A 19,615-nucleotide genomic window follows, 5' to 3' on the forward strand; every position below is an offset into this window, starting at 1 on the left:
TATAGCAAACGCCAAGCTGGGGTATATCAGACGCGTGCTCTTTTTTCGCGTGTATATTACTTTCAGTCCTTTTCGAATGGCTGTGTCTATTGCGTTGAGGGAAATACGTACTTTAGAAGCCGCTTTTTAGAAAGAAAGTCGACAAACCTGGCCTTCTCTTTCACTGGCGCTTCCTCATCGCCTTCCGCGATACTACGCATCCCTTCTTCACCGCATGCGGCTGAATGTTGCATTTACAACAGTTATGAGCAGGATGTCGAACCGAACCCGAACCGAAAACCGTACCCGAACCGTTATTTTTGCCGGAACCGAACCCGAACCGGAACCGAAATTTTCATGACACTGTTGAACCCGAACCGGAGCAGAACCGTAAAAAATAATAGCGGTAACCGGTTCGCAACAAAACGGTTCGGACATAAAAGAAGTCAGCATAAGAGTTCCTCTCTATCCCCGAACGAAGACACGTTGGTATCATCATCACGCGCCTATATCATGGATTTCAGAAATTTTCACCTAGCAGTGAGACGACGACGTATAGTAAGTATACTTTCAGCGTCTTTTTAACATGTTGAAGCGCAGTTGTCCTTGTGAGCGCCGCGGCTAGCGCCCCACGCACGCGGTGCGGCATCTACTCGTCAGAGACGAGGTGCCACGCGGACGAATGAAACAGGAATGGAGTAGGCCAGTTATGTAGCTCTACAGGACGAATATGCGATCAAATAAGCGCCCAAGATTTCCCTTTACACGTGAGCAGTACAAATTAAACAAGTCAGAATCATGAGAAGTGGAGAAGGAGCGTACGCAGAACGGTGCCTGTTTGATTGGTCGTGGCTTGAAAAGTAAATGTGGTTCTGCTTATTGGTAGTGCAGTTGTGTCGTGACATATTGCCTTTGTGTTGTGGATTAACTAGTACACTGCTGTGAGCTCGGACAGAGTAAGGCTGGCAGGCTTATTTTCGACATGCTTCAGTACGGTTTCAGATCGATTCACGTTGCGAAGGCAGTGTGCCGGCTAGTACTGTCGTCTATGTTACGCTGTCCATCTTATTAGGCTTCCTTTAAGTGTATCTTGCTGGCACTGTGCGTGTGAAAAAAAGATTTAGGGAACAGAAAGTAGCAGGACTACACCGCTTCAACAGCGTGGACTCTATTTGCAATAAGTGTTAATCCATTCCTCATTTCTCTCGCTAAAGGGCTACCTCACCACTAGAGACGTCAATGCAGACAACAGCAGTAAGCTATTAGCCACGCATGCCCTGATAAAAGCAGTTTTATGGAACATATAAAACGGAAGCGTTGAACCGGTTCGCGAACCGGTTCGGGGCTGCGAACCGGTTTGCGAACCGGTTCGATTCTTGGCGTGACCGAACCGGAACCGAACCAGAACGAAATCAAAACAACGCGAACCCGAACCGTACCCGTATTTTTTGCGGTTCGACACCCTGGTTATGAGGCAGCGTCTTGGCCGTGCGCCCTGGGACCTTTGTGCAGCATGCAATGTGCGTGCAGACCTGCACCACCTACTTATGGACTGCCCGGACTACCAGCGGGAGTGTGAGATCTTGCAGCACGAACTGCATGCGATCGATCATCGCCCATTTACCGTAGGCAAGGTGCTGGGCCCATGGTCCAGTCCCGGTCATACACGCCAAGGTCTGCGTCACCTTTGGGATTTCCTGTCATCAACAGGCCTCTCCACCCTGCTTTGATTACCGGACCCCTTATCATCTCCATCATCATCTCTCATCACGTACAAGCGGCACTGGGGCAGCGCCCAGCCTGCTGGCTGGCATCAGCCCCATCTCATCATCGTATCTCTCTCTGTGTGTGTGTGTGTGTGTGTGTGTCGACAAACCAATTGTTTGTGATTGTCGAGCGGTGTCGCGATCGATAATTTCAATGTTAGTTAGTATAGATGAATTATTTGAAATGAAAATGTAACAGTACGGTGAAGTTAAACTTAAAGGCTTAAAGGCTACGGTTTTGCAGTAAGGCATGACATGAACATATGACATGACATGAACATATTTTACCTGGTAGCGCCTCCATCGTGTGCCTCAGCGGTAATAAGCGTGGAAAATGATAACACAAGGGCTAACTTTTTCAAGTTGTTAAAGTAATGGCGCGACGGCTTTTCAGATATCGATATATATGGATATTTCTTTTCAAAATACAGATGCGTCGATAAAATATCGATATAAATGTCGATACTTTAATCGATTTTATCAATTATTTTTTTACGATGTTTATATTTATCGGTATCGAAAGTTTCTATATTTTTGCATCCAATACTCACCAAATAACACGGGTGCTTAAAATATCCTTTCATAACATCCTTTTCAATGGCTCCGATCTGGTTTCTTTTCCGAGAACTCGTTCGGCGAAGCGCGGCTCCGGAAAGCGAAACACCGGAAGTAGCGAAACAGCCACCCTTCCGGGATACATTGTCAACCTTCCGTGTATGACTTATCACTGCAACAGGAGTCAAAAGACCATGCGTCTAGTCTATCAAGCTCTATTCATGCGACGAGGTGTTCGCTTCGTCGAGGCACCATATGGATGCCTTCAACGAGACTTCACCTTCCGACGCAACTATTTTCTCGTTTTCGACAGCACCCTTCAGGGAAGCCTTCACGGAACAGGTCACCAATGGAACCGTCCCTAATACTACCATTCCTCTAATTGCCTTCAAGAACTATCCCCGGGTAGTCCTGACCACTGGATTCGTGTTTCTCGTCATCTTCTCAGTCTTCGGTGTCTTCGCCAATGCCATCTCGATGTTGGCACTGGTGCGATCTTCTAAACTTAGGAATGCCACAACAGCCCTCCTGGTGAACCTGTGCTTCTGTGACCTACTTTTCAGCGGAGTGAGCACACCGTTCGCCGTGACTGTATTCTGGTACGGTGACTGGATATATCCTCACCACATCTGCGTCATCTATGGCATCACGAGAGGCTTCAACGTGGGCGCATCTATTTTCACCGCGATGGCGATATCGATAAACCGCCTTGTTATTATATCGTACCCCACACGGTGCAAGCAGATATTCACTATTGGCAACAACTTGCTGTTCGTTACTGGAACGTGGCTTCTAGCGTTAGCTCTGCTTATCTTGCCAACTGGAGGTATTTGGGGGCGGTTCGCTTGGGATGCCGCAATTGGATCCTGCACCGTGGTTCCCTACAGGGGCAGGAGCAGCAAGGCATTCTTATTCATGTCCGCCTGCGTCGTCCCGACTGTCGTATTTGTCGCCTGCTACAGCAGGATCTATTACGTCGTAAGGAGGGCGCGCCAACGCTTGAAACAGTACAGCAGTGGAAGACGCAAGCCTACAGAGTTTGTCGCTGACTTAACCAGACGGATCAGAGAGTTGAATAGCCTGCAAGCTGAGAAGCAAGCAAAGAGGACTGGTGAGAAAGACATGCGACTGTTGCGGATGGTGCTGGTGATCTTTGTGACGTTCACTCTGTGCTACCTGCCGTTGTTTGTGCTGAAGGCGTTCAGGCTCCTGGATGACTACCCCGGAGTGCAGGTCTTTGCGTACTTGACCTTTTACTTTTCTGGTTGTGTGCATCCAATTATTTACATCTGTATGAGTCGGGAGTACAGAAAGTCCTACTTTGATCTGTTCAGAAGAGCGCAAGGAACGACGTTAGCGGAAACGACGGGTTGTCGCGAGACGCCGCTGTAGAAGCGCAACACGAGCTACAAGAGATGTAGGCGTTCTAGGAGGTCCGAAGGCATCGACAAACTCTGGGGGTGACCCATGCTGGAAATGCAGTGACGCAGACTGCAGTGTCCCATAAGAGAGGGTCGAAGCGACTGACCCTGAAGGACCCCTAGAGTATGTCTCAAGACACGAACAATACTTTTATAGATCTTAGAGACCGACTACAGGTCGAGAGGTTCTCCTCTGATGATTATTGAACAGTAAGTCTCCGCGGAAGTTTTGTCTGGAAAAGCATCTACTTGACAGCTTCTGCTAAATACCTCAATGGATTTTTGTACGTCGTATGTAAATACGTGTATTTTTGTGTTTCTACGCTGCAGCTTCTTGTACAGTGAGGGCGTAATTTTTCATGAAGACTGTACATTTAAAGGAACAGAAATGCAGTGATTGCTTGTTTCACTACTGATTGTTGTGATCAACAGAACAAGTGGCGTTTATCCATGTAGGATAATGTGACCAGACGACAAGGTTTAGGCTGTCCCACTTTTACAGTCATAGTCCCGCTGTCTCATCAGCCTACTAGTGGGACGGCGTCTTGTACCGCATTTAGCTACTGGAACCCCGAATGGAAGAAAAGATGAAGACTCCCGAGCCTTCGACGTCGCGAAACTGTTAGGTTCTCCGTCGTCCGACAAGGCGCTGAGGACACTAGAAGATTTTCTACACGCAACCGGGCTTATGGACATTCTATGACTCACTGAATATGTGCTGTGTTTGCCCCCAGCGATTCCGACATTTTACACTCACTTGGTCGAAACTTTTGAACTACATGTTGAACTCCATCATCTCCGTTCATCTCTGTTCATCATCTATCATCTGTTTGAATTTTCTGTGTGTAAGCGTACTGGGGTAGCAAGTTCAACATCGTCGAAACTCACATCCCCATTTTTTTTTCTTTATCACATCGCCATCACAGTGGGGCGCGGAGGAGCTTTCAGCTTTCTCCTTGACCTTCTTCCGGCTCGCATCTCTCTACGGTCTAGCCAATGGAACATTCAGACGTCTTTGCTACCAAGCCATCCCACCGTGAATACACGCTTTGCTCATCAAGCTGCTGTCTCAGTAGGAGCATTGAGAGCAGCTCTGACGACAATGACGACAATACAAGGTCAGCGAGTCTCGGCTGAGATTTTCCCTTGATATCAGATATACGAAGACACACTAAACAGGATGCGCTTCGGTCAATGTGTCTGATGTGCGTTCTGTGTGACACGTCAAAATGGGTCTATTGCGGTCTAATGCGTTGACTAGTGATCGACAACCGTGACGCTATGTTGTGACTTACACAGTGCTTGACACACGGCATGACTGTGGCTTTCCGTTTCTTTCACCATTCCCCTTCTTATTTATTACTTCTTTCTGCTCTACACTTTAAGAATGAGTTTCACCACATAAGGGGTACATATGGGCATAACAGATACAAAACATGCTGCGTCTCCCCTTGGATGATGGTTGGCTAGAAGCGGGCTGTGTGTGTTTTTTTTTTCCTTTCTTTCTTTTTTTTTTATAGTCGTGACGGCGCCCACTTCTGTGTGGCCAACAACGGCGCGCTGATCCTGCCATTACCCCCCCCCCCCCATTTTTAAGAGTGTACGTAGGTGTACTGAAGTAGCAAGTCCGAATTAGTCATGACTCACCTCCCCATTTTTGTTTCTTGTATCCCTCACCATCACCCGCAAAAAAAGAAGAAAAAAGTAAATGGGCAGAACATAAAGTGAAAATAAATAAATAAAATAACAGCGTTTCGCATAGGTGAAATAAAAATAGTCTGATTTATTGACTGACAGTACCCTTCCGGCCGGCCGTCACCGCGGACGTCCCACCTTGGCTTCGGAGAAATATTGTCACTTTATCCTAATTATTACAAATTGTTGGTATTTGTTGTTTCTTTTTTGTGACACAGCTACGGGAGTCAAAGGACCTAAGATCTTTCACACAGCCACGCACGTACCATTCCTGCGTTACTCGTAAATCTTAAGTTAGGCGAACGTATGCAAATGAGCCGCTCACTGCTCAGTTCTTGACCAGTGTCTCAAGGATGCTCACTGAAAAGAAAGCTTTTCGATAGCACCACCTGTCTGCGAATTATTCAGCCGGGAGACCTTCGTGAAACACCCGGTACACGAAGAAAGATGCTCATGGCAAGCAGTGTGATTGCGCCCCTGTCAAAGCATCTGACACACATCTCTAGGACAACGTTACCCTATAGGGCTGTTGCAGTGAAGTTTGCACAGCGTCATTTCGGACCCAAACGGCCACGGACCCCAACAGTAGGTCGTTTCATCAGCGGGTTTTGCATGGTGCTTCAAACGGTATGGTGCCAAGGAAAGCTACAAAACCTGTAGGAAATCCACAGAAAAAGCGGGGCTTCTTGAAAAGTGCGAACAACTCGAGACCGTGTATTTGATAGTGCCGCGTCGTCTGCTAAACTACCGCGTGTTGCATAATTTGGGGCGCTGACGTTGCTGCTCACTCGCTCCACCTGGCCCAGAGCAACAGGCCCATGCTATACTCTGTGCAAGTTGAACTTCTGCGCAGAGGCGAAACTGGGCGGAGAAATCATGTGGGCAGCCTTCCTCCACTCCCCGGTCGGCGCGGAGTTGCCAAAGTGCTCGATGTTGTGGCTGCGGTTATTTCGTTGACGTACGTGATGTTTCTGCTGATTTAGCACATCGGTGTCGCACATTTTCATGTTTTTTTTTTTCACCCCCATGGGTAAGGTATGCATAGTGAACGGCTGTAAAACATCGCAGCGCCACGGCGTACCTATATTTCGCTTCCCACGACGCAAAGCACGTCGGGCATGGTGGACGCTACGACAGTATGTCTCCGGCCATGAGATAAAGGAAAGGTTGCAGAAAGCACGTGAGAAAGTGTCTGTCCACTGAATAAGCAGCAATAACGGGGCATTCGCAGGCGGGTCACAACACTATGGTGAAAAAGACGAAACCACGTGGACCCCACGTGCAGTTGTTGAGGTACCTTATTTAAGAGCGATCCAATCGGACCGTTCTACGTGCACGAGGGGAAGCTGAGGGTCTGCGCGAAAGGGGGGGGGGGATATGTTTATTAAGAAAAAAAGAAAGGAAAGGTTAGCCAGGCAAAGAGCCGGCTTGCTATTCCGAAAAAAAAAGGGGGAAGGGGCAAACGAAAAAGAAAAGGAAGGAAAAAGAAAAAGGGGGATCGAAACAGAGGAAAGAAAGAAAAACAAAAAGCAACAGAAAGAAAGGGAAGGAAAGGGAAAGAGAACAGGAAACAGAACGAAAGGGAAGGAAAAGAAAAGAAACAAAAAGAAAGGAAAGGGAGAGAAAACAAGAAAAGAGAAACACAGGAAAGAAAAGAGAAACAGAAAGAAAGAAGAGAATAAACACTAGCACAACGTTACAGGCAGTTCACGAGTCCTGAGACTCGGAGAAAACCGAGGAGAGCGGCAGTGACAGCCCACTGGTTGGGGTGCAAGACGGGGCCAAGAAGAGCGGCCAACGAAAAGTCGTTACAACCAATCTGGAGCAGACGGCAACGGAGGGTGTCCCTATGTTGAAGGTGCTGCTGGCAATACAGGAGTTGGTGTGGGATGTCCGCTTCCACTCCACAGACATTACAGTTTGGTGAATTTAGCCGTCCCATCTTGAAGAGAAGTGAGGGTGTACGGGCAACATTGAGACGTAGGCGGTGGAGAAGGGATTCTTCTTTACGGCTGCGGTGGCAAGTGATGACGAACTCCATCAATGGGTCGATAGACCGTAGGAATGTGTTGTAAGTCGTTGTTTCGGCACGGAACTGCTGAGCACATGTGGCACACCGACGGCGTATGTATAGACGGCATGTTGAGGCTGTAAGCGGCAGAGGTGCCAGGGCCGAAGTGTCATCAGACCCAGCGCGTCTCGCTACTGCGTCTGCTCGGGTATTTCCATACACGCCTACGTGGCCAGGGACCCATTGAAACGTGATGTTGTAACCAGTGGCGAAGAGTTCATTGAATTTTTGAAGCGTCATGGTATGCAAATCGCTTATTATGCTGGGGCGAGATGACGACAACATATCTAGTGATGCCTTGCTGTCTGTAAAAATGACCCACGTTCCGTGCCCGGATTCTGTAATATGCTCCAGTGCTGCCAGGATACCAGACAGTTCGGCTTCTGTCGAGGACACTGTATAGGGGAGTTTGAAACCGTGGCCCAGGTCTTCATCCAGAATGTAGAAAGCAGCGCTCGAACTACCTTCGGTTACCGAGCCATCTGTGTATATATGGCGACTTTGTCGATGTGTTGAGGCGAGGTGCTCCAGTGTGAGCTGGTGGGCCACGACTGTGGGGACGTCTTTCTTGCGTTGGAGTCCAGGGATGTTAGAGTGAATACAGGGTCTTTCAAGAGTCCACATCGCCGGTGCATAGGATGGTGTAGACGCGGGAGATGGAATGCTCCCTTTCAGGCGGGCAATGGCACTGCCGAAAGCAGACGCCGGCGCGAAAGGCTGACCTACTTTCATAGCGTATTACCAACTCAAAATACAATTCTAGCTTGTTAAACTTTCAAATAACAATTTTAGTGCATTAAAAGATGAAGATAAATATGACACTGCAAGAACTCTATAGCTGGTTTCCGCTACCGCAAATTGGTATACGATGTTATCCGAGTTTTTTTTTTTTTTTCCTTCTTTTTTTTCTTGCACTTTCTTCGGTTTCCACACTAGTTCGCTGCGCTGGCACCTAGGGCGAGAGTCTCCAATTGTCACACCTACACATGCTTGTGGACATGAGGGTGCCACTGGACTACCTGGTAAATCCTGTACAACCTAATTTAATACCTGTTCGTGATAATTCCACTTTGAGACGCCACATCACAACAGAACGATTTCTGACGAAGTGGTGTCCGCTAATGATGGTTGTTAGTGGTGGTTGCTAGTGGTGTTGTAAATACAGGCTTCCTAAGTCCATACTATGAAAAGGCTTGAGCGTGGGCACACGAATAACACAACCAGAGACGTCTCGGTCATGTTCGTTCCTAGTTGGGTGTTGCTGTGCGTGTCGTGTTCCCACGCTCAGGCCTTTTATAGCATGGAGTATTCCCCAAACAGCACAATGTAGCGAAAGTGCGAGGGCGTGGGGGTGCACGGGTAGGTATATTTTTTCTTTTTGTGTTTTCCTTTTTTTGGGGGGGGAGGGGGAGGGGGGAGGGATAGATTTGGAATAAAAGCATCTGCTCGTTGCTGGATACACCAAGGTCGTCCTGGAGACTGGGAGGTGGTGGGTTCGAATCCTACGACCGGCTGGGCTGTCTGAGGTTTACCCCGGGTTTTCCGGAAGACTTTCCAGGCGGATGTCGGCACAATTTCCCCAGGGTCTGCCCAGGATGCGTACTAACCACAGGGGTGCATACTAACCCAACGTGTTGCTTCATAGACGAAAGCGTGCTGGGCGAACGCAATGCATTCTGGACAGGTCATGGTCACACGTCACCGTACACGTGACCTTAAAGACTGCCGCGCCCGTGATCGGCGGCCAAACCGGTTGTAAACAACGTGTTTGCCCCTTTGTGCGCGCCATTTTGGGCGTTTTTCGATCTTGGTAATTATTTTTATCCGATACCCTCGCAGTAAAACGCGCAGTTTTGTGCACGCGGGCTCGTACTGTTGACCACTTCCAACGGTGTGGTGACTACCCCGCTTTAAGACACACATGAGCCGATGAGACGTACTTAGGCTAAGGAGAAATCGGATACCATGTCGCGTAAGAAGCGCCGTATAGTTTCCGCTGGGAAAATACGTTCATCTCTGGGCTTTATGCCGACGAGAATATCTTGGCAAGCGCTAGAACGACATTTAAGCAAAGTCACGTGATCCCAAAATGACGTTTTCTATGACGTGTGGCCAGGACAAGATGGCGGTTTTGCGAAAAGCACCCGCTTGGGGGTAGTTACAACAATGGCGGGTTTGTGTCGGCCCTGTGATACTAACCCCTTGTCCCTTACTCCTTCCTGATATCCTCTCTCCATATGTCGACGTCTGGACGCCGCTCATTGCCACAGTTGCTTCGAGGTGCTAACACGGAATGAAAAAAAAGAAAAATCTGGAAAATGAAACATCACACCAATAAGACGCATGCTTGCCAACTCCTATTTTGCTTGAACTTTCAGCATATTCTGCTGCTTTGTTAGCTGCACATTTTGTAAATTCAATTGCACTAAAGTTTAGGGCAGGATGACGCCGGAGAGTCCTGTAGCGGCTCCGAGAGCAACTTAGAGAACACCCCGTACAACGCGCAAGGAGTAGCAAAAATCGTCGCGTGACACGCCCAACCACACTGTCTTGTTTTTTCACCTAATCCAATCCAATACAATACAATACAACGTATAAGGATATAATTCACATATCGATGAACGTCAGGAACAAACTTAATTGAAATACTCCAGACGATGTTTACACATTACGCTGTTTCACGAGCATTGATATATATTTCTGTGGGCACATATCATTTACATTGAGGCTGTTGTTGTCAGGGTAATTATTCAACCCCGGCAAACTTAGTGACTGTCCTTTGCGAACCGTAATTGTTTCTCCCTGGTGGAATATTACAGGGATTATGGCCAGGAAATGAGTAATGCGTCCTATTCTAGGACGCGCAAAATCTAAGAGGCTTAATTACTGCTTTCGGATGATGAGTGGTGAATCACGGAGAAACAGTACACAGGGCGATCAGGTAATCGAAGTTCACGAAATTTGTGAGACGCAAAAAGTATCAGCAATAAATCTGTCTACGCTTTCCTGTGACAACGATTACATGCGTGACTTATCTCCCATTCCCTTGGTATTTCTTACCATTTGAATGCTATTCCAGGAAGAACACTTTCTGCTTAGCTGAAAGTTAGTCTTTGCCGCCGTACAGGGAAAGCATGAGGCAAAGCACATGGTCACGGGGCACGTTTCCAAATGCCGAGCTCAATTACTTTTCTTAGCTTAATTGGGTTCACGCGTATATTAATGATTAATTTCGTGAAATGCCCCTTCTACAGCATGCCGGATTAGTGAGTAAAACAGCATTATTCTATATTCGTATTTTCTTCTCATATCATCCTCAGCAGCTGGATTCTCCTACGTGACTTAGGCAACCAGATAGATATATATAGCACATAGCAAGAATAAACTCCGAGGGATGGGAGCACCGATCATTCCTACTGGCTGTCAGAAGCACGTGGCCTCTCCCAGGGCGCTGCCCGGAAAAACCAGAAACTTCAGTGGCACTCAGGACTGCTAGAAGTAACACGTAGCGGAAACATTGACATCCACGGATTCATTTTCTACACGTGCATTTTGGCGTGAAAAACGACAAGAGAGTTATATCTTTTTCACTCGGTGAGGAAAGCTAGAAGTGCTAGCACAAATTATTCACAGACGTTGTCTTGATGATTATAACTTTGCAGATGCAGCTGAGGAGACAGGAGCACCTTCCACGTTTTGGCTAGAAAACCCACAAGATGGTTTTCTTCACTTTTCCACTCGACCAGGAAAGCTAAAAGCGCCTTGCACCTACATCAAATTACTCAGACGTTCTCTTGATGATAATTTTAATTTTGTGGGTGCAACTGGAGAGACAGGCGCATCCTCATATTTTGACTTCGAAAACGACAAACGCATTCATTTCTCTTTTCTACAGGGCGAAGAAAGCTAAAAGTGCTTATACCTAGCTCAAGTTATCCACGCACGTTTTTCTAATGATGATAATTATTTTGTAGTTGGAACTGGTGAGACAGGAGCACCTTCCACATACTGGCTTGAAAGGCGACAAGATGTTTCTCTTCCCTTCCCTTTTCTCGGTGAATAAAGCTCGAAGTGCTGATACCTAGCACAAGTTATTCACAGACGTTCTTCTAACGATCAGTGTATTATTATTTTGTACAGAATATTTTTGTACTAAAAATTAAGATGCTTACGACTGTCCCAAAATTTGCACAGATATTCTCGTAGTGACGCTGGATATGGAGAAGTCTTTTCTTTTCGCGTGGAATTATTTTTCGCGTCTTTTGCTCATTCCTCCGAAATCGCGAATTGAAATTCCCGCGAATAACTCTGGCCATATGAGGGCGAAAATCGTGCGTCGCTCGACGCTATACCGTGACTACGCAGAACCTTTCTACTCCATACAGCGTTGGTAGTTTAAGCAAGCCGCAGAAGACTCTTTTATCCCATCAGGCAGGATGTAATGAAACGAGAATTGATCACGCTTTTGTTACTCCTACAAACTCATTCCACTGTATATACAGGGTAGTCCACCAACCATGATAGAAATTCATAGTAAAAAACGTAGGCCCCGGAGAGACATGCGGTCAAGGGATTTTTTTTCTGCCAATAACTTTTGCCACATAATGGTAACATTTTTATTTCATTTCAATTGACGGAAAGTTAATTTCTTGAATTGAACTCCGAAATTTCCCAAGGCAAACTAACATTTTCTTTGCGGAAATGGGTTCCCCGTGGTCATTTTACTCAGTATAGCACAAAATCCCACTCATAATGCAATGGCAATTGCCGAATTAAATTCGCCAAAAATGAGCCCTTCGCTCCGCCTCTTTTTTGACGGCTCGTAGTTTGAGCGCAAAGCTGCGAAGAAAGGAGGTTACATTGACGCAGAAAAGAAGGAATGTTCTTCCATACACTAGAAGGAATGATACCACCAAGCACCTTACGTCGCTTGCGTCAAACTCCATTCGCCGGTGGCGCTGTGTCCGTACCCGGCAGCTCCGAGCGGACTCTACCTCATATCATCATTTCGTACGTCTCATTGACCCCATGCAGCACTTCACTATTGCCTGCCGCTGCAATAGAGCTGAAGAATCACTCCTCCACCGCCTTCGAATGAATGTTGCACGGACACCCTCACTCCTGCATAAAATGCGCCAGACGAACTCCCCCGATTGCACAACTTGTTATGTGGCAGCCGACATCGAGCACTACCTCCTATCCTGTAACCGGTACCTCCCAGAAAGACTCGTCCTCCAACGCCCCTTGCGACAACTTGGCTACCCTAACGTATCTTTGGCCACCCTGCTCGGCCCGGTCCTGCACAACCAGGGGGCAGTTACGACTGCCCTCTTGAGCTTTCTCCGTGCCACCGGTCTCTCGACCAGCCCCTAAGGCACTTTTGTGTATCTGTCTGTGTGTATGTGTGTGTGTGTATTTTTTTCCTTTTCTGGTTTCTTTCTTTTTTTCTCGTTTCTTTCTTTCTTTTTTACTTTTTTCGTTTTCTCTCTTTTTTTTCGTTTTCTCCCTTTTTTTTCGCTTTCTTTCTTTCGCTTTTTTTTCGTTTTCTTCCTACCTTTTCGTCCCCTTTCCTTTTCCGTTCCTCTTTACGAAAGAATAGCAAGTCGGCCTTTGCCTGGCTAACCTTTCCTTGTTTTTTTTTTCTCAATAAACATATCCCCAACCCACCCCTCACCCCGGTGACAGTGTCGGGACATCCGCGTCCTTTGCCCTTACCAGTTCGCTTCCTCACAAGTGTTCCCTAAATGGTAAGAAAAATGTGGCGAATTGTCTCTCTGTGCTCTGAATATATATTTGGGGCTACGGACAAGATGATGTTCTCAAGGATCTCCCAGATCTGCCACAAAAGTAATCGTATATGAGTTCGAGAACTCAATTTCAAACCTAAATAATATACTAACCCAATAAATAAACTATATATTTTGTAATAGGTTACCGGTACTTTCTAAGAATCTTGGGAAAAGGGTCGACTTCCGTGTCTACGCTAGCGGACGACGCAATCTATGGGTGCTGGAGGTGGACGTGCCTGGCCCCAGAAACATCTCTAGAAAGCGGTAAAGCGTGACTGTCAGAACCTGACTAATAGACTGTTTTGCTGTGTGTGTACATAAACTAATTTACCGACGGTAAGCACGCACGCAATGTAACAGAGTTTGAGCAGACCGTTGATAACGTGGCTTGCGTCGAACCGTATCAACCGGATCCAATCAGTGGATAAGATTCTGAGTCACGCGCGACTACGATTGGTTCCGATAGACACGATAACCTTATCAACGGTCTGCTAAAACTCTACTATTGAGTATAACGGCTGCAACAAGTAAACTTCAAACGTGTGTAAGCAGCGGTTTTCAGCTGCAGCTGAAAATAAATGTGTCAAAATAAAAATGCCAAAAGTTAGTTTTTGATGTTGTGGGTTTCATATTCTTCCATACATTCATATGTATGAGAAGTACGCAGCATTCCGTGGCTGTGCCAATGCCTGCCATTGTAGTCCTGAAGGGAATAGCCCTTCACAACAACGCAACATCCACCAATACTGCTTCAGAAGACACTGTGATCGCTGAGTGTTCAAAATTAGTTTCCCAAAGCACCTTGCCTATCGGAACCGTAAGGCGCTTGACACGGAAGCGAGGACACAGACGTCATTTCTGCACGAAATTACCGGTGACCTATTGAACAGCAGAACTCATGTTCCGGCTTCGTAGAACTAACGGTACATCAAGGTATAATTCAAAGTTCGCGGGATAAAAAAATTGACTTTTCCATGGGGCAAAGCAATATAGTAGAAGGTACCCCTTATTTCGCAGGTAGCATGGAAGAACCTTCGAAATTTGGCCTCGGGGAACACCTTCCGATTGAGCTCAGCTACCGTGGAAGGTACACTATGCTGTAGCTGGTATGTAACTGGAAGAAGGTTCTCGAAATTTGGCCTCAGAAAACACCAAGAGGTTATCAGATCGGCAAAGAAGCCGATGCGACCTCCATCTAGGGACAAACAACAAAGCCACAAAGCCCGTGAGGTTCTTAGAACCTCCACCCATCCATACCTGAAGCCCCAGGAAACACAAGCAACTTTCAGGTTAACCAACAATAGCATGTTTATTTGCATACACCGCAGTCCCTTGCAGGAGACCACTACGTCGTAAGCTTCCAAGCCTATGAAGTCTTCTTACCTTGCGTCGCTATGTTTGGAAATCGTCGGTAACGTCAAGCTCAGGTGCAGCGGGTGTACGAGGACTGCGGAGCTCTTGAGACAGTAGCTTACTGAGTGAAGTCATCTGTTGTAGCAGGTCCAGGTTAGTCTACGGCACTGTTGGAGCTGGAATTCCTCTTCGGCGGCATTACCGGCACAAAAAAGAAACTGCGGGAAACAGCAAATGCAAAACGCAAAAAAAAAAAAAAAGAAACAATGATGAATACTAGCGAAAATCGCCGACATCTATTCATAATATGTCCGCCGCCAGCAACAATCATCAAGATGCATTTAAAGGGACAGTCGCATCGACCACAGATCGATTCCGAAACCACAGTGAAATGAGATTCCCCGTCCTTCACTGACCATAACTCCGAAAGTCCTGTTCCGATCGACGGAATACTTTTTGCATAATTCGTGTGTAAGCGGCGCTACAGCAGACGACGGAAGCGGGCGTCAAGCGGAACTCCCTGCTGATAATCTTTAGCAACGTCACATGGAATCTGACCAATAAGAACGCGGCGAGCCAGAGGAGTCCCCGCGGCTTGCAGCTTGCATGAGCAAGGTCAGGGAGACGAAGGCGAAGGCACATACGGAGATGGCGGACTCGGAACGCGGAAGTGGCGAATCGTGCTGTTCAAATGCCTTTAGTAATAGCTCCCGTGACGAATATACATGTTTGATGACGGCCCATATTCGACGGATCCGCTTATTCTGCAAGTCGCTGGTGATGTACGTGCCGCAGCTGCGTTAGCACAACAGAACGAGCCTCAGGACCACTGCTTTAGGTACGTTCATGATCGGAGTGCTCAATACTTAATCCCGTGACATTCACACTACGACGCAGGAAACAATCCAAGTGTTTGTGCGGCGTCTGTGTTCCTCAGGAACTGGATGAGTACCTATATGCTGCAGTGCTGGTGAAGTGGTAGAGTTGTGCAATGACGGCACGCACCACACGCACGCATCATACTTTGTTCCCAGCTCCCTGTCATCGGCCAGAACTTCTAGTGGTGTATCTGCCGCAGTATTGCAGCGACGATCACAGTCTTCGCCTACTGTGCCCACGATAGATAGGCACGTCGAGCAATCCTTATTTTCGTAGTTGTCGTCGTTGTTTCCACACACGACGAATGCCCCATGAAAGTTACGAAGGCTCTAACCAACTGTGCAACTCAAGGGCCGGGTTAGAATTAGAATGATTGTCAGGAAATTAACTATGCTACGTGTTTAGGAAAGTGTCCTTTCTTTTTACAGCTACGTCAGGTTCACTGCTTATTGTGTGTTTACAAGCTGAGTTTGGAGATTCCTTGGACCGAAAAACAGACGACAGATACCTGGGTGTGTCGTCCGCATGATTCGCCAACGTTTTTCCATCCTGGTCCTATCAGGACTATCATCTTTAGTGTGCCTCATTTCCTGTTCACACCTACACCATAATAGATTTGCGTAGTTTCCAATTGAGAAGTGTGAAACAGAATCTGTGTTACCACAGTAATCCCGAGAAGTGCAAAAGAATAGGCAGGAGCAATAAACTACCTGGCCATAAGTGACAGTTATACTTTTAATGGTAGTGTAATGCTTCTTATCGTTGGCAGTATTATAGCATGTGAGGGATATAACACGTCAAATAATTTCAGGTAACGTTTCATAACTCACTAATGGTACAGTTACACCTCATTATCATAGTAAGTGATACATCTGTCTGGGAATGTCCAAAATTTGTCATTCCCACGGAAGATTGTTCTGCCTTGATACAGCAAAACAAATTTTGATACCTGCCATTGATCCAATTTTTTAGCACCACTGTCTTGAAAACAGCTTTTAAGACTGTAACTTCAGGGATCCTTGGCAGAGCATTACCTCTTGTCTATGTATTATAATTATTATAATGACAGGCAATAAGTTACGCAAATGTGAATAAATCTGTGTGTTGACCGAGTGTTGTCCATTCAAGAGCCATTGCACAAGTCCACATCCAACTCTTCACGCACAGATATTTATTATTTGCTATGCACAGACAGTTATCAGCGTGCACCACACTGGCAATGTCCCTTGGGATCTGAAGCGGGGACTCACAAAAATAAAAAATAAAATAAACAGTTTTGTAAGTACTTCAATTGCAATGAAAACGGGACGATTGGACAGTAAATTGGACGGTTTCATTATAACAGTGGTACACAGGAAAAAAACTCGGGGTGTTGGGGGGGATCTGGATCGATCTCTGGGCATAACCAAGTGTAAAATTTTAGAAGGGTTAGTACATCCTGAAATGGCCCTCATGCCTCAGACCCCACTACTCGATTAATGCACCTCCCTTTTACAGTAAGAGGCCTCTTACTATCTACGGCATATCCTATCAAAGCTCACAGGACAGCAAATTTGGCCAATGCTTATGTGACAGTGCCTCGTAGAACATGCAGGTTTTCTGTTGAATTGACACTACATCTCTGGTAGCCCCTTTAATGTCTGGAGGTAGGTGCATCATTTTACATTTAACCAGCAGTAATGTATAGCATTGCAAAAAAGGAAACAAGGGCTTAATCTCAACGCTGCATCAGCATCATTCATCATCTCACAATAGCGTTGTTGTTGTCAGCCTCTGCACAAAGATTTGGGTGGACCTGAAACGGACCTTTTTTTTTTCTTTTCATTTCCTGCTATCAAGTTATTTTGTCTTGGCATGTAGCTGTGAGATGTCAGTAGAAGCCATGAAGTCATTCTCTTTACTTCTTGAACTTGGATGAAGAAAGCACTGTTCTGGAAGATCCTAATTTGTCAGAGGCGTCGTAAAGGCATTAGTGTAAAAACCAGGTCTCTCAGCAAAATTGCCGTGCACACACGTACATTGTTTGATGCCGTTTCATGGATGGATGGGACTTGATCAGCAGCACCTGGTCCTTCTATAACACAGAACGTCAAAAGTGCACCTCAAGTTGGCTGCGACAACCGCAAAAACCGCCGCCCTACAGCACACAAACAGTTCACAAACAGAGAGATAAAAGGTAACTGGGAAGTGGGTTATGGCGCTTATGTTACGGACAGAGGTACTGTTTGTATAGTGCCTGTTTCTAACACCAGCACACAAACAGCGTCAGTTCTTCCTTTTAGTGATCGGGGTTCATAGTTTGCGAATTGTTCTGTGTCCAAAAATTGTAAATACATTATATGTATTTAAGTAATATACGTACCACTTGCGCTTGACCCTGTCGAACTGCCTGCAGCTGTAATACACATGAAAACCAATCATGTCTACCACATTCCACAAAAGTCACAGGTTCAGTAACAGTGAAAGTTTCATGATAACGCGTCCGACAACGAGAAAAGTCAATCACGTTCATATGAATGACATCACTTGAACTTGTTTATTGTATTTTATTTATCTAGTTATTAATCACAGGTTAGGGGATACCTTACGTTGTACCGATTTCATCTTTTGCTGCTTAGTTACTCACGCGCAAGAGTGACAGACCCGATTGGGAAACTACATAGACATTGTGACTTACTGTCGAAGTTGCTGGCTCGCTTTGTTCGTGGAACACTGTCGGAACGGCGTCAAGTTTCAATTCGTTCCTTTTTTGTGTCAATCCAAGTTGCACTTCCATGATGTTCTCATCCAGGTACACATTATCGGTGAAATGCAAGGAGCATACACGGACAGCATGAACACTCCTTGCTTCATCTGGATACCCGCTAGTGATGTAGCTGCTTCCAACTTTCGCTTCGTCTGTGGTCTGGCTGTAGCTGTATCCTTGGCGTGCGAAATCAAACATCGAGGTTTTCGAAGGAAGTTTTCCTGGAGTCGGGAACGCTGCGTCGGTTTCCAAACGACATCCCACGCGAAGGATGCAAGCGTAGCGATAGTATCCGAGTCACTAGAAAGTGTCACATGTGAATACGGGCGACGTGCCGGAAAAAAACAAAGCAGCCCCAGACTTGGCGGCAGACGACAGCGTCCTTCACAGCGGATTAGCCAGATTCGACCTTGCGTCACGCGATGTTGTTGGCGCTGGCGCTTTCGAGGATCAAAACGAAACCGGATCTTTTAAATTCGATTCCTCATCACCTGGTCCGTTTTGGAAGGAGAAAATTTGGCAAATAGCTCGGTGGTAGTGTACCGAACACATTGGTATTGGATTCGTAACCACGGTTCCGGATGCGACAGTCCCTTTAACAAGCTTCAGGTTCCCTCGCAGTAGGAAAGCAAGACTGCACGTCTAGGGGGTTCTCAGCGATAACACCTTTCTATCACCACACTCAGACCTTTTCAATCTACTGGAAAGTCGAATATGTTACCAGAAGGACAGTCAGCCAGGAGCTGCGGGCAGTACTCTGACAGCAGTTTGGCAAGCATGCGCAGCGGGTGTCCAAGGACGGAGTGACGTCATCTGCTGTGGCAGGTCCTCTGCCGCATGTTCGCCTCCGCGGCACTGTCGAGGGAGCTGGAATTCCTCTTGTGCGGCATGACCGGCAAGACAAACGACGGGCATAAACAAAACGCAATGAGAAAACCAAACAACGATGAAACACTAGCGAAAACCGCTAACAACTATTCATGTTCCCTGCATAAGCCAGCCCCAGAGAACACAGGCAACATTCAGGTTAACCAGCAACAAACAGCATAATTATTATTCGCATAAATCGACGTTCCCTGCACTAGACCACTGCCGTAACCTGGAGAAGGAACACCCTCCGCCGCTCGTTGCTCGCACCAGTCGTCAGGCTAGCTGTCCTTTCTGCTCTGCTACCGCTGCCGGTTATATACGGTTCGGGTTCCCTCGCAGGAAAGAGGGAAACAGCACGTGTGAAACCACCATCGGCGGTATCGTCTTGCTATCGCCATGCGTCTTATCTAGCGGAAGATAATTCTAAAAAATATTTTGATTGTCCCAGAATAAATGCTCGTGCATTTCCCTGCATGGTTCTCCTCGCAGTA

General features: G+C 46.7%; 2 protein-coding genes and 1 long non-coding RNA gene across 4 annotated transcripts in view; 2 read left to right on the plus strand and 1 right to left on the minus strand.

Moving 5' to 3' along the window:
• Positions 1–11,356, plus strand: part of LOC135387468 (uncharacterized) — a 31,899-nt gene extending 20,543 nt beyond the window's left edge. Inside the window, exons 2-3 of the long non-coding RNA XR_010421133.1 lie at positions 10,808–11,081; positions 11,150–11,356. This is a non-coding gene — a long non-coding RNA (uncharacterized LOC135387468). The remainder of the gene's footprint in view (positions 1–10,807; positions 11,082–11,149) is intronic.
• On the plus strand, positions 2,531–4,292 carry LOC135387467 (G-protein coupled receptor moody-like). Its single transcript, XM_064616650.1, has one exon. It carries the CDS (start codon positions 2,556–2,558, stop codon positions 3,690–3,692), a length of 1,137 nt encoding a protein of 378 aa, XP_064472720.1. The 5' UTR covers positions 2,531–2,555; the 3' UTR covers positions 3,693–4,292.
• Positions 11,357–16,658: 5,302 nt separating the features above from the next.
• Positions 16,659–19,375, minus strand: LOC135387469 (uncharacterized). Of its 2 annotated transcripts, XM_064616652.1 has the most exons (4): positions 18,976–19,375; positions 18,186–18,554; positions 17,871–17,903; positions 16,659–17,582 (listed from the first exon to the last, which is right to left on the minus strand). In XM_064616652.1, the coding sequence occupies exons 2-4, from the start codon at positions 18,450–18,452 to the stop codon at positions 17,499–17,501; spliced, it is 384 nt and encodes a 127-aa protein (XP_064472722.1). In that variant the 5' UTR covers positions 18,453–18,554; positions 18,976–19,375; the 3' UTR covers positions 16,659–17,498. The 2 variants fall into 2 exon arrangements, with proteins under 2 accessions (XP_064472722.1, XP_064472721.1); XM_064616651.1 differs by having other exon boundaries at positions 18,186–19,375.
• Positions 19,376–19,615: the final 240 nt, after the last annotated feature.

Source organism: Ornithodoros turicata, chromosome 3 (assembly GCF_037126465.1).
Source record: "Ornithodoros turicata isolate Travis chromosome 3, ASM3712646v1, whole genome shotgun sequence".
In the NCBI taxonomy this organism is placed as follows: domain Eukaryota; kingdom Metazoa; phylum Arthropoda; class Arachnida; order Ixodida; family Argasidae; genus Ornithodoros; species Ornithodoros turicata.

Coding starts and splice junctions, on each gene's coding strand:
- LOC135387467 (XM_064616650.1), top strand. CDS start 2,556: ATGGATGCCTTCAACGAGACTTCACCTTCCGACGCAACTATTTTCTCG.
- LOC135387469 (XM_064616652.1), bottom strand. CDS start 18,452: ATGTTTGATTTCGCACGCCAAGGATACAGCTACAGCCAGACCACAGAC. Junction 17,904..18,185: donor GCGAGCCAGCAACTTCGACA/GTAAGTCACAAT, acceptor TGTGTATTACAG/CTGCAGGCAGTTCGACAGGG. Junction 17,583..17,870: donor GACAGGGTCAAGCGCAAGTG/GTACGTATATTA, acceptor TCTGTGTTATAG/AAGGACCAGGTGCTGCTGAT.